This window comes from Pleurodeles waltl, chromosome 9 (genome assembly GCF_031143425.1).
Source record: "Pleurodeles waltl isolate 20211129_DDA chromosome 9, aPleWal1.hap1.20221129, whole genome shotgun sequence".
Taxonomy (NCBI): domain Eukaryota; kingdom Metazoa; phylum Chordata; class Amphibia; order Caudata; family Salamandridae; genus Pleurodeles; species Pleurodeles waltl.
This window is the reverse complement of record NC_090448.1, coordinates 33,985,950-34,001,086: the sequence shown is the minus strand read 5'-3', so window position 1 is coordinate 34,001,086 and position 15,137 is coordinate 33,985,950. Positions and strand designations below refer to the sequence as shown.

General features: G+C 49.3%; 1 protein-coding gene across 1 annotated transcript in view; it reads left to right on the top strand.

The window, feature by feature from the left end:
* LOC138258896 (rab GDP dissociation inhibitor beta-like) overlaps positions 1-15,137 on the top strand; it is a 134,960-nt gene that overhangs the window by 32,837 nt on the left and 86,986 nt on the right. Inside the window, exon 2 of the mRNA XM_069206209.1 lies at positions 14,586-14,693. Within this exon, the coding sequence (XP_069062310.1) occupies positions 14,586-14,693 (108 nt within the window). The remainder of the gene's footprint in view (positions 1-14,585; positions 14,694-15,137) is intronic.

Below are 15,137 nucleotides of genomic sequence, written 5' to 3'. Positions count from 1 at the left end.
AATTAGGGTGAGTATAAGGGTAAGTGTGTAATTGGATAAAAAATAGCCTGGTGCTATAATGGTAGTTGAGGATCAAATGACACAGTGATGTAGGGAGAGGAAGTGCTACAAGAGCGGTGACATAGATGGCACGCATCACTCGCCCATGCGCTCTTTTTGAGGGTGTTCTCTACAGCCTCCCCTAACTGGCCTCTCAAGTCTACAGCTTTCAAAAGAAAAGACTATAGAAAAGGTAAGTGCAAAAAGGCAAGTATAGATTTACTATTCTTAGCTCCAGATCTACGCACCTTGAAGATATATCTATATCATCAAGGTACATATAGGTTGAGTTACATATAGTTAAACTGTACTTACCCATAGAAAATTACCTTCATGAAAATATTGCCCTCAATATTTTTGACACTATATTCTGTCCCACGATATTTGTGTTTCTGATATTATGTCCAATCACCATTGAGGGGACTCAGCTGATTTCGCGTGATTGGCCGTGAAGGTCCAATCACATTAAATGCAACCAGAGGATGATCTTAAACATCACAAGGGCATCTGTGCCTGAATGGTGATCATGGAACACCGGATAAGACAAATGGTCATTGGATCGCATGGTTTCCGTCCTTCCAGCCACTCATAATCTGTTATGATCAGCTTAGGACCTGTGTCCAGCCAAGGCAGGGCTGTAAAAAGCTTGGATGTCCTATTCATATTAGCAATATTGGCCCAGTAGAAGCGTTGAGCACATATCTAATAGTCAGCATTGTTTTTTGACACTTATGAGTCATAAATATTCAGTACACACACTTTCATTTGCTGCTAGACACGAATATGAAGAGACACGATACCAGACATTACCAATGGTAAACGCTGGCTCCTCTGATGATCCCCAATGATAGCGAAACATGTTTCACAACATTTTTCATTGACTCATCTCTGCCTCTTTTCATCCAATTTAAAGATCCTTTTTTGGTCAGTGGGGATTGTTTTGCTGAAATAAACTTTTGCAAAAACTGAAAAATGGGCTGCCACCATTTTCTTTCACCCACTAAGCATTCTTTTTGTTTTTTGAAAAGCAACCCCACAAAGTGGGGAAAGTCTCCCAAAAGAAAAAAACAATGGCTCTGAGATTTAGGCAGTGTTTTCCATAAACATTAGAGCTAAAGTTGATTTTCCTTTCTGGGGTCCACCAAGCCTTACATCTTGAGGTTGGTCCTAAGAAGGGCGGTCCTCCCCATACATCGACAACAGAGACCATACAGCAGAGGGCCCACTTATTAGCACGGGCAAAGCTGGCAACGGATGGTCCTAGGAAGTGGGCACACACAGTCGGTGACCTGTCCACTACAATTGGGCCAGGGGACCACCTGTTTGGTGAATCTTGACTCTAAAGGCAAGCTACCTGCAAATTATTGGTGAGTCCCCACAACTTTATCCTGATTATCTGGCAAACCTGCCTGCAACTATATTTGTGACTGTGAATATTCCTCACTGCTGTCAGAATTTAGGCATTCATCCTAAGGTTTGCTGCTTAGGAGCACACAATGTTTCATAAATTTGTCCTAAATGTATACTTTTATTTGATATCAGAGATGCCCACCTCTGGAAAATAAAATGCATGCTTCACATGTTAACCTGTGCAGAAGTTTCCGGTGGCTTCACAATGCAATGGATCTCAGACACTGTATTATGAATATTGTGCATGTGAAATGATTGACATGTATTTTGTGAATAGCATTTGATTTTTTCTGAGTTAAAACAGTAACATGTGCAATAGAAACAAGCTTTATGCCAAAATATAGACCTGTGGATGCAATGCCACCTACGTCGAGTTTGTAGATTTCTTTGGGTGCAGTCATTATGCTCTCATGACCCGTACCACAATTATTAAAAGAAAAGCAATGCATTTTAAGAAAAGCTAACATTTTACATTTCATTAATCAGCGCTTCTCCCATATCATAACACAGTTTATTATGTTGTATCTATAAAAGTGGGTGGGGCCACAGGAGTGACGTGGATGGAGGGGGAGTGCACAGCACTTGCCCTCACTGTGCATATATGTTTGGCCGGCTGTCTCCGGTCGGCCGGCCGTCTCCAGTCGGCCACACATACATGCGCACTGTGGTCTTTCCAGCCCGGCACTGTGTTGCGGGGCTGACGAGAGCCTGCACAGGCTCCCAGTCTGCCTGCAGGCGCCCTGGCTGGGCACTCCCAGCCAATCCTGACGCTCCTCTGAGCAGTGTCCGGACTGGCCGCAGGGCAGCCTGGGAGCCTGTACGTGCAGCCTTGAGCAACGGGAGAGGAGCAGATGAAGCGGCGCCAGAAAAAGGTAAGGTTTTTAAAAACCCTCCCCACCACGCGCCGCCCCTTTTTCCCTCATGCGAGCTGCGACTACTCCAGTGTTTATTTCAGAGCCATCTTACTCCTGTATAAGAAGGCGGTGTACGGTACTAAGGGCTATATTTATGGCAAAGTGGCGTAGTGTAGCTCTGCAAGTCACCTTGCTACGATGCGTCACTTGGTAAGGGCAGGAATGCGCTGTATTTAGGGCATACAGTGTATTCCTGTCCTTTCCCCCTGCGGTGGCACACGATGGGGTGCCTAGCACCAACGCAGGTACCCTTGACCCATGGTGCAAGGTTCCCTGGGTTTGCGTGCAGGATTGTTTTTGTGCAGGAAGGGGCACCTTCCTGCTAAAACACAGTCCTTAGAGGTGTTTTCCTCTATGTGTGCTGCATTCTGCAAGAGGAAAGAGGAAAAACTGAGGAGAAATTAAAATATGTCTCCTTGTTACGCCTCTCCTCTGGAGGCGCATCTTTTTTGGTGCATGCCCAGGTTTTCCAGGTTTGGTAAATCTAGGAATGCATCAAAAACAATCTGCGTTGCCTGGGAACACCCACCCAATGCCCACGGAACACCACATTGGCGCAGAGCAAAGAAACGCAGCGATTTGCACTGCATTGCATTACTCCAGATTTTTGAAGCCATTGAAAGCCAGTGTCTTTGCGTGACTTTAAAAATCTGACTTAGAGGTTAGTGTCACGCATGTACCACATTGCATGGTGGAAGCATGACGCACAGCTCTCATAAATATGCCCATGAGTGTCTTTCCATTCGAGGCAATTCACAATTGGTGAACGAAATCAGTTATCAATAGCGAGGTTTTGCGTATATTTTCTCTGTTTAACTCGATTTGGAGAGGGCATTTATTATTTAGGCCCAGATTTAAGACGGCCTAGCACCATTCAAATGCCACATTACCTTAATTTTTTTACGCTAATGTGGCGTTAGATGGCCAAAAACGCTGCACCATATTTACAAAGTAGCGCAATGCATGCATTGCTCCAGTTTGTTTCCTTTTGCGCTACATTATGCCTATGCCAGGCATAATGTATGCAAGGGGGGCATTCCCCCGTTGGGGTGGGGTGAAAAAAGGATGCAGAAGAGATCTCTTTGAGTCATTTTGTTTGGGCACTTTTAACGCCTGCTGAGAGCAGGCATTAAAAGGAGGCTCCTATTGGTTACAATGGGCCTATGGGTGCTTTGCAGGATTAGCGTCAACATTTTTTACGCTAATCCTGAAAAGCGCTGAGCTAGCGTAAAAAATTCTGCCGCTAGTTCCCTAACTACCGCCATGGTGCGCCGTATATTAAATACGGCACACACATGGTGGCATGGGGGGGGCGCTAGCGGGCACAAGGAAAGTGGCGCTGCACTAAGTGCAGTGCCACTTTTCATAAACATGCTCCTAAATTATAATGTTTTGGATCCAGAGTACGTCATCAATATAAAATAATGGACTCAAGATACTGATGCTGACTTTAGAGAAAAAAGTAAACCCCGGTGTCTCAGAAACGGAATTACATACAAAACTAAGCACCAGTTAAGCGGCTTACTGGTCGCATTGACTGGTGTGTCTGGACTCTGACCCCGCTTTGCCACTTCACACCCACACATGGGCACGAGGTAAGCTCTCAGGTAATGCAGCCTCTCCGCAGGGCAGACCCGACAAGGGACTTAAACAAAGCCACGTCCTTGCCCCAGTTCTCTTTTCGTTATATATTTCAGATATAGGTCAGTACATTCACAGCCCTGATTTCCTTGCTCCAATACTGGCGAATTATTAGGATGACTAGATTTTGAGTCCCCAAACCCAGGATATTTCACAAGAATTAAAGAAGGACTACAATTTTATGTCTACTGAGCGGCACAGAATGACAGTCCTCATCAACCTGGAATCACGGAAGAGGCCCTAATAAAATAATTAAAATGCATTTTTTTAAACCCACTATGAGACATTTTAATTGAATTGCTTTCTTATAATAGCTGCTAACTAGCTCTGTTTGTAACACCAAAAAATATGCCTCACTGTTTTCAGGCGGCTCTGTCCAAAAACAAGGACTCAAGCCAAATTTGCCTAAAACTGCACAGACATCTGGTAAAAAGAAAACAGGGACTGTCCCGGCAAATCCGGGTTGCCTGGTCACCCTAGAAATGATCTAATAAGTCACTTAGCTTATGCTGACGACAATAATGTTTCAAACGACGTCAGGCCTCGTAATTAATTCAATCTCCAAAATCGTCCTAACAGTGCTTAATTTGAGACAGTGGTTTCCTCTGCAGATACTGACACTTATTTTTCTGCCTGAAGCATTTACTGCGATCAAAAGACACATCTGAGAAAGACGGAGGAAGAGAAAAACAAAAAATCGCCACAAAGGGAGAAAGCAGAAAGCTGCAGGAGTGAGCTGAAGGGGCAGGGAGAGGATGTAAATGGATTGAAGAGGCCCGAGATGGCTTCAGGATTAAGCTGCCTCAGTATTCCATGTTCCCACATTTAATTACAGCAGCCGAGTGTTTAAGAGGAGATCTTTGGGCACCAGCACGTTTTTATTTACAAATTAAGCACTGGACCCACAGTTAACAACGCAAAAGCCAAAATATATTGTTTTAAATTTGGAAGCTGCAACCTAACTCGGATTTCTAAGGTTTCGCCTCCTTTATATATCACAGAAGCAGTTTCAGGGTTCACGGAACATTTTCCGCTTGCAAACGGTTCGATGAACGGCTGGACCACATTTTGGGGGTCATTTACAAGCCCCTTCCTCGTGTGCCGGTGCGTCGCCTTTTATGGTGTGTAAACCCCTTTTGTGTTTATGGTTTGCGTCACTCGAGTCTCTCGAGACCAAAATATCGTCATCAGTTTTGAGATAATAACCACTTCCTTCCATGAAGGAAGCCTCTAGAAGAACTCACACATTGGGAAACTAACACTGTTTTGGGGGCGTAACGTATGAACATCTCAAATCGACAGATGAGCAGAGGCATAGCTTCAGGGGGGAGGGTGTTTGGTTGTTACAGCCCCCTAATAAATGTATTCTTTGACAAATAGTTGGGTGCAGGTGCTTTCAGTCGGGTAGGCTGAGGTGTCTGTCGGATTTCACCAGGAACTTTTACATACACACAAAAACATACTCTCTCTCGCCTCTGTTTTGAAGCTCTTAATTAATCTGTGGGTCATTTTACAACATTACATATCGCCATATAAGTACCCTAACAATCCGCACTGCTATCCCTTCCACTGCCCCTAAGCACCCTTCTCAAATAATGTAGGTTACCATGATGTGCCAGCCTGCTTGTTGTGAAATTTGAAACTCACAAACCCCAAATTTGAAACTCACAAACCCCAACCCACCAATTTTACTGACCAAGATACACCCTTGATTTTTGGATTTTGGGATTGTCTTTTTATGGTTCCATTTTTAATCGCCGATGTATTGGTTTTATGGCACATAGCAGCTGGTATTTATTTGCAGGACAATGTTAACTAGGTCTTTATAGGTTTTATCCCACATAGCAGCTGATGGAGGGCAATGCCTATTTAGAACAAGTGTCTGTTCGCGTTTTCTAATGACTGTTTAAAAAATGCATACAATGCAACACTTACCTACCCATCTGCCTACCTACTAGCCTCATTATAATGTGGCCAAAACTCCCAACAGAAACGTAGAGCCTGTCAGGTAGACATAAGCTTCCGCCTGCCTCCTCACCGCCCCCCAAGCCCAATTCAGATCATTGACATTCACAGATGTTACCACAAAGAGGTGCTGTCGTCACAAAGGGGGCAGCAGAAAGGGGCATCGGGTCCCGGGGCGAGTTTACCAGCTGCATTAATAATAGCCTCTTGAGTGGACTGCCCACTAGAGGGCGCCAGACGCCACGTTTTTGGCCACAATGACCTCTGACCAGCCTGGCTCTACTGTTCTTGCTGCCTGCTCTAAAGGGGCGCGGAAGGCATTAAAGGGGAAAATCATCCTTTCACGTCATTTCCAGCAACTAATATAGGATGGGTTATACAAAATGACTAATGGTAAAAAATTAAAATATTCTTTCAGTGCTTTGCACGCTCTAAATGCTCCCACCAGGAATGAAAATTACTTTATCACTGCCCAATAGGTCATTTTACTCCCCACTTTCAAAAGTAGTGAGTAATTATCTCATGGCCCAAATGCGGACATTTAGATTAGCACAAATGGAACACTCATTAACAGTCGAGGGTGCACTTTAAATTCCAGCCACTTATCACAGACTAGCACTCTCATTATTTAAGCTAGAGTAAGCCTCTAGAAGTCAGGGGTGACAATATACCACCTGGGAAGTTTCAGGACCCCTCGTTAATTTCAAATATTTTTAGTTCAGACCATAGATTGATTTATCGATAAAAACTGGATAACACTACTGCGGTGTTATCCACTACAGTAGTGTTCTTATTGTCGACCTTGTATGGATAAAAGGCTACGTCGCCCTGTTGTCCGTCTTGTTAGCCGCGTGGATATATGTGGAAGATATATTCTCCCAGGTATTTTTCTAGGTTTCCTTGACTTGATTTGCTGGAGCCAGGATAACAACAGACCTGTTTATGAGACCGTCCCAATCTTAGATGCCGTTTAGAAAAGATCCTTAAAGGGGCCACTCATTGTAAGTGAGGACATATCTCTTTGTTCAGTTCTGCACTGCTAAGAATCGCCTGTCACTTCGATACTGTGGCAAGTGGTGAGGGGGTGGTCCTTCTCTCCCATGCTAGGCTATTTAATTCCTCACTACCTGTCTCTTGTGAGCTGGAGTATGAGTGACAAGGGACGCCCCTGTGTCTCATGCTATGCAGTTTCACTCCTCACCACCTGTCTCTTCTGTACCGGGGTGTGAGTGCAGGGGAGGCCCCTCTGTCTCATGATACGCAGTTTCACATCTCACCACCTGTCTCTTCTGTACCGGGGTGTGAGTGCAGGGGAGGCCCCTCTGTCTCATGATACGCAGTTTCACATCTCACCACCTGTCTCTTCTGTACCGGGGTGTGAGTGACAAGGGAGGCCCCTCTGTCTCATGATACGCAGTTTCACACCTCATCACCTGTCTCTTCTGTACCGGGGTGTGAGTGCAGGGGAGGCCCCTCTGTCTCATGATACGCAGTTTCATACCTCACCACCTGTCTCTTCTGTACTGGGGTGTGAGTGCAGGGGAGGCCCCTCTGTCTCATGATACGCAGTTTCATACCTCACCACCTGTCTCTTCTGTACCGGGGTGTGAGTGCAGGGGAGGCCCCTGTGTCTCATGCTATGCAGTTTCACACCTCGTCACCTGTCTCTTCTGTACTGGGGTGTGAGTGCAGGGGAGGCCCCTCTGTCTCATGATGTGCAGTTTCACACCTCACCACCTGTCTCTTCTGTACTGGGGTGTGAGTGCAGGGGAGGCCCCTCTGTCTCATGATACGCAGTTTCATACCTCACCACCTGTCTCTTCTGTACCAGGGTGTGAGTGCAGGGGAGGCCCCTCTGTCTCATGATGTGCAGTTTCACACCTCACCACCTGTCTCTTCTGTACCGGGGTGTGAGTGCAGGGGAGGCCCCCCTGTCTCATGATACGCAGTTTCACACCCCGTCATATGTCTCTTCTACACCGGGGTGTGAGTGCAGGGGAGGCCCCTCTGTCTCATGATATGCAGTTTCACACCTCACCACCTGTCTCTTCTGTACCGGGGTGTGAGTGCAGGGGACGCCCCTGTGTCTCATGCTATGCAGTTTCACACCTCATCACCTGTCTCTTCTGTACTGGGGTGTGAGTGCAGGGGAGGCCCCTCTGTCCCATGATACGCAGTTTCACACCTCGCCACCTGTCTCTTCTGTACCGGGGTGTGAGTGCAGGGGAGGCCCCTGTGTCTCATGCTATGCAGTTTCACACCTCGTCACCTGTCTCTTCTGTACTGGGGTGTGAGTGCAGGGGAGGCCCCTCTGTCTCATGATACGCAGTTTCACACCTCACCACCTGTCTCTTCTGTACCGGGGTGTGAGTGCAGGGGAGGCCCCTCTGTCTCATGATATGCAGTTTCACACCTCGCCACCTGTCTTTTCTGTACTTGGGTGTGAGTGACAAGGGAGGCCCCTCTGTCCCATGATACGCAGTTTCACACCTCGCCACCTGTCTCTTCTGTACCGGGGTGTGAGTGCAGGGGAGGCCCCTGTGTCTCATGCTATGCAGTTTCACACCTCGTCACCTGTCTCTTCTGTACTGGGGTGTGAGTACAGGGGAGGCCCCTCTGTCTCATGATACGCAGTTTCACACCTCACCACCTGTCTCTTCTGTACCGGGGTGTGAGTGCAGGGGAGGCCCCTCTGTCTCATGATATGCAGTTTCACATCTCACCACCTGTCTCTTCTGTACTGGGGTGTGAGTGCAGGGGAGGCCCCTCTGTCTCATGATACGCAGTTTCACACCACACCACCTGTCTCTTCTGTACCGGGGTGTGAGTGCAGGGGAGGCCCCTCTGTCTCATGATATGCAGTTTCACACCTCGCCACCTGTCTTTTCTGTACTTGGGTGTGAGTGACAAGGGAGGCCCCTCTGTCCCATGATTCGCAGTTTCACACCTCGCCACCTGTCTCTTCTGTACCGGGGTGTGAGTGCAGGGGAGGCCCCTGTGTCTCATGCTATGCAGTTTCACACCTCGTCACCTGTCTCTTCTGTACTGGGGTGTGAGTGCAGGGGAGGCCCCTCTGTCTCATGATACGCAGTTTCACACCTCACCACCTGTCTCTTCTGTACCGGGGTGTGAGTGCAGGGGAGGCCCCTCTGTCTCATGATATGCAGTTTCACATCTCACCACCTGTCTCTTCTGTACCGGGGTGGGATTGGCAGGGGAGGCCCCCCTGTCTCATGATACGCAGTTTCACACCCCGTCATATGTCTCTTCTACACTGGGGTGTGAGTGCAGGGGAGGCCCCTCTGTCTCATGATATGCAGTTTCACACCTTGCCACCTGTCTTTTCTGTACTTGGGTGTGAGTGACAAGGGAGCCCCTCTGTCCCATGATACGCAGTTTCACACCTCGCCACCTGTCTCTTCTGTACTGGGGTGTGAGTGACAAGGGAGGCCCCTCTGTCTCATGATACGCACTTTCACACCTCGCCACCTGTCTCTTCTGTACTGGGGTGTGAGTGACAAGGGAGGCCCCTCTGTCTCATGATATGCAGTTTCATGCCTCGCCACCTGTCTCTTCTGTACCGGGGTGTGAGTGGCAGGGGAGACCCCTCAGTCTCATGCTATGCAGTTTCACACCCCGCCACCTGTCTCTTCTGTACCGGGGTGTGAGTGACAAGGGAGGCCCCTCTGTCTCATGATATGCAGTTTCACACCTCGCCACCTGTCTCTTTTGTACTGGGGTGTGAGGGGCAGGGGAGGCCCCTCTGTCTCATGATGTGCAGTTTTACACCCAGCCACCTGTCTCTTCTGTACTGGGGTGTGAGTGACAAGGGAGGCCCCTCTGTCTCATGATATGCAGTTTCACACCTCGTCATCTGTCTCTTCTGTACTGGGGTGTGAGTGACAAGAGAGGTCCCTCTGTCTCATGATACGTAGTTTCACACCTCACCACCTGTCTCTTCTGTACCGGGGTGTGAGTAGCAGGGGTGACCCCTCTGTCTCATGCTTTGCAGTTTCACACCTCGCCACCTGTCTCTTTTGTACTTGGGTGTGAGTGACAAGGGAGGCCCCTCTGTCTCATGATATGCAGTTTCACACCTCGCCACCTGTCTCTTCTGTACTGGGGTGTGAGTGGCAGGGGTGGCCCCTCTGTCTCATGATGTGCAGTTTTACACCCCGCCACCTGTCTCTTCTGTACCGGGGTGTGAGTGACAAGGGAGGCCCCTCTGTCTCATGATATGCAGTTTCACACCTCGCCACCTGTCTCTTTTGTACTGGGGTGTGAGGGGCAGGGGAGGCCCCTCTGTCTCATTATGTGCAGTTTTACACCCAGCCACCTGTCTCTTCTGTACTGGGGTGTGAGTGACAAGGGAGGCCCCTCTGTCTCATGATATGCAGTTTCACACCTCGCCACCTGTCTCTCCTGTGTGAGGGGCAGGGGTGGCCCCTCTGTCTCATGATGTGCAGTTTCATGCCTCACCACCTGTCTCTTCTGTACTGGGTGTGAGTAGCAGGGGTGACCCCTCTGTCTCATGCTTTGCAGTTTCACATCTCACCACCTGTCTCTTCTGTACCGGGGTGTGAGGGGCAGGGGAGACCCCTCAGTCTCATGCTATGCAGTTTCACACCCCGCCACCTGTCTCTTCTGTACCGGGGTGTGAGTGACAAGGGAGGCCCCTCTGTCTCATGATACGCAGTTTCACACCCTCACCACCTGTCTCTTCTGTACCGGGATGTGAGTAGCAGGGGAGGCCCCTCTGTCTCATGATACGCAGTTTCACACCTCACCATCTGTCTCTTCTGTACTTGAGTGTGAGTGACAAGGGAGGCCCCTCTGTCTCATGATACGCAGTTTCACACCTCGTCACCTCTCTCTTCTGTACTTGGGTGTGAGTGACAAGGGAGGCCCCTCTGTCTCATGATACGCAGTTTCACACCTCGCCACCTGTCTCTTCTGTACTGGGTTGTGAGTGGCAGGGGTGGCCCCTCTGTCTCATGATGTGCAGTTTTACACCCCGCCACCTGTCTCTTCTGTACTGGGGTGTGAGTGGCAGGGGAGGCCCCTCAGTCTCATGCTATGCAGTTTCACACCCCGCCACCTGTCTCTTCTGTACCGGGTGTGAGTGCAGGGGAGCCCCCTCAGTCTCATGATGTGCAGTTTCACACCTCACCACCTGTCTCTTCTGTACCGGGGTGTGAGTGACAAGGGTTTCCCCTCTGTCTCATGATGTGCAGTTTCACACCCGCCACCTGTCATTTCTGTACCAGGGTGTGAGTGACAAGGGAGGCCCCACTGTCTCATGATATGCAGTTTCACACCTCGCCACCTGTCTCTTCTGTTCTGGGGTGTGAGTGGCAGGGGTGGCCCCCTCTGTCTCATGATGTGCAGTTTTACACCCCGCCACCTGTCTATTCTGTACCGGGGTGTGAGTGCAGGGGAGCCCCCTCAGTCTCATGATGTGCAGTTTCACACCTCACCACCTGTCTCTTCTGTACCAGGGTGTGAGTGCAGGGGAGGCCCCTCTGTCTCATGATACGCAGTTTCACACCTCACCACCTGTCTCTTCTGCACTGGGGTGTGAGTGGCAGGGGAGGCCCCCTCTGTCTCATGATACACAGTTTCACACCCCGTCATCTGTCTCTTCTGTACTGGGGTGTGAGGGGCAGGGGAGGCCCCTGTGTCTCATGATATGCAGTTTCACACCTCGTCATCTGTCTCTTCTGTACTGGGGTGTGAGTGACAAGAGAGGTCCCTCTGTCTCATGATACGCAGTTTCACACCTCACCACCTGTCTCTTCTGTACCGGGGTGTGAGTAGCAGGGGTGACCCCTCTGTCTCATGCTTTGCAGTTTCACACCTCGCCACCTGTCTCTTCTGTACTTGGGTGTGAGTGATAAGGGAGGTCCCTCTGTCTCATGATATGCAGTTTTACACCCCGCCACCTGTCTCTTCTGTACCGGGGTGTGAGTGACAAGGGAGGCCCCTATGTCTCATGATATGCAGTTTCACACCTCGCCACCTGTCTCTTTTGTACTGGGGTGTGAGGGGCAGGGGAGGCCCCTCTGTCTCATGATGTGCAGTTTTACACCCAGCCACCTGTCTCTTCTGTACTGGGGTGTGAGTGACAAGGGAGGCCCCTCTGTCTCATGATATGCAGTTTCACACCTCGCCACATGTCTCTTCTGTGTGAGGGGCAGGGGTGGCCCCTCTGTCTCATGATGTGCAGTTTCATGCCTCACCACCTGTCTCTTCTGTACTGGGTGTGAGTAGCAGGGGTGACCCCTCTGTCTCATGCTTTGCAGTTTCACATCTCACCACCTGTCTCTTCTGTACCGGGGTGTGAGTAGCAGGGGTGACCACTCTGTCTCATGCTTTGCAGTTTCACACCTCGCCACCTGTCTCTTCTGTACTTGGGTGTGAGTGACAAGGGAGGCCCCTCTGTCTCATGATGTGCAGTTTCACACCTCGCCACCTGTCTCTTCTGTACTGGGGTGTGAGTGGCAGGGGTGGCCCCTCTGTCTCATGATGTGCAGTTTTACACCCCGCCACCTGTCTCTTCTGTACCGGGGTGTGAGTGACAAGGGAGGCCCCTCTGTCTCATGATATGCAGTTTCACACCTCGCCACCTGTCTCTTTTGTACTGGGGTGTGAGACGGAGGGGAGGCCCCTCTGTCTCATGATGTGCAGTTTTACACCCAGCCACCTGTCTCTTCTCTACTGGGGTGTGAGTGACAAGGGAGGCCCCTCTGTCTCATGATATGCAGTTTCACACCTCGCCACCTGTCTCTTCTGTGTGAGGGGCAGGGGTGGCCCCTCTGTCTCATGATGTGCAGTTTCATGCCTCACCACCTGTCTCTTCTGTACTGGGGTGTGAGTAGCAGGGGTGACCCCTCTGTCCCATGCTTTGCAGTTTCACATCTCGCCACCTGTCTCTTCTGTACCGGGGTGTGAGTGGCAGGGGAGACCCCTCAGTCTCATGCTATGCAGTTTCACACCCCGCACCTGTCTCTTCTGTACCGGGGTGTGAGTGACAAGGGAGGCCCCTCTGTCTCATGATACGCATTTTCACACCCTCACCACCTGTCTCTTCTGTACCGGGATGTGAGTAGCAGGGGAAGCCCCTCTGTCTCATGATACGCAGTTTCACACCTCACCATCTGTCTCATCTGTACTTGAGTGTGAGTGACAAGGGAGGCCCCTCTGTCTCATGATACGCAATTTCACAGCTCTTCACCTGTCTCTTCTGTACTTGGGTGTGAGTGACAAGGGAGGCCCCTCTGTCTCATGATACGCAGTTTCACACCTCGCCACCTGTCTCTTCTGTACTGGGTTGTGAGTGGCAAGGGTGGTCCCTCTGTCTCATGATGTGCAGTTTTACACCCCGCCACCTGTCTCTTCTGTACTGGGGTGTGAGTGGCAGGGGAGGCCCCTCAGTCTCATGCTATGCAGTTTCACACCCCGCCACCTGTCTCTTCTGTACCGGGTGTGAGTGCAGGGGAGCCCCCTCAGTCTCATGATGTGCAGTTTCACACCTCACCACCTGTCTCTTCTGTACCGGGGTGTGAGTGACAAGGGTTTCCCCTCTGTCTCATGATGTGCAGTTTCACACCCCGCCACCTGTCTCTTCTGTACTGGGGTGTGAGTGACAAGGGTGACCCCTCTGTCTCATGCTTTGCAGTTTCACACCTCACCACCTTTCTCTTCTGTGTGAGTGGCAGAGGAGGCACCTGTGTCTCACGATGTGCAGGTTCACACCTCACCACCTGTCTCTTCTGTAGTTAGGTGAGTGACAACGGAGGCCCCTCTGTCTCATGATATGCAGTTTCACACCTCACCACCTGTCTCTTCTGTACTCGGGTGTGAGTGACAGGGGAGGCCCCTCAGTCTCATGATACGCAGTTTCACACCTCACCACCGGTCTCTTCTGCACCGGGGTGTGAGGAGCAAGGGAGGCTTTTCTGTCTCATAATACGCAGATTTACATCTCCCCACCTGTCTCTTCTCTGCTGGGGTGTGAATGAGACTTTTTTCCATTACCTTTCTGATGTTTTTTGTAGCGAACATGACTATTGCAGTATTATTGTTTGTGATTTAGTAAGTCTTCTGTAATTAGAGTCAAATAGTTATCCTTGCACCTTTTCTTTTGGTCTGCTTTTTTGGGGGAAGAGTGCAAAGTTGCAAGTCTGCAAGCAAGGTACTTTCCCAGATTTATAAACTGAGAAGCCGAGGTGACAGCTTTGATGCTGTGCTGCCCCAGGCCGACATAGAGAAGTGTAGTCATTACTATGTGTGCAGTGCCTAGCAAGTGTACTGTGTCAACAGCCTTTCAGCATTTAACAAGGGTACCTGACACGTAGCAATAGAGTAAGCAACTCAGGACCTGTTTGTATCCCGTCTGCCGAAATATAAATCCCATTATATCCTATGTCAGCAGGCGGAATATCCGTCACCATTGGGGCAGGGCAACCCGTCCGCCGAAATCTAAATGAGGCCCAAAGTCGGGTGCACTTGGGTGAGGCAGGGAGAACTAATAACTCTTGAGCACTCAGAGGAAGAAGCTGCCATGCCTTGTTCTTCATGAACTCACAATAATGTGGTATTGTCTGTTGTCCCCAGGAATGTGTGCTCTCGGGAATCATGTCAGTGAACGGCAAGAAAGTTCTGCACTTGGATCGGAACACATACTACGGAGGAGAGTGTGCCTCCATCACTCCCCTGGAGGAGGTGAGCACGTTTTAACCAACCGAAAACTGCAATATAGAAATGGGTCTGGGTAACTTTGCTGATCTTAATAGAAAATGCTGAAATTAGATGTCATTTTTTATGTTAATATGAAGTGCTGTTTTAAGACCACATGTAATCATCAATACTTTTCACTCCCCCAGAAAAACATCCATCTGGGTCAATCTTTTATATACTAACTTTTTTTGTATTTGAATTATCTTTGCATTTATCACCCAGATATGTTGTAATGATTTTGTTTTGGTTCTGAATATTGATTTTCGACCCCTTTGATTAGAAATGACACAATTGTAGAAGGGGCCTGTGCCCCTCTGCATGAAACTGGTCTTGAGGAAGGCTACCCAGATACATTGAGTACATTTATTGACAAAGGACATATCTAGTCCTGGGAGATTCACGTCTGATGAAGTACATGGTATCTCTACC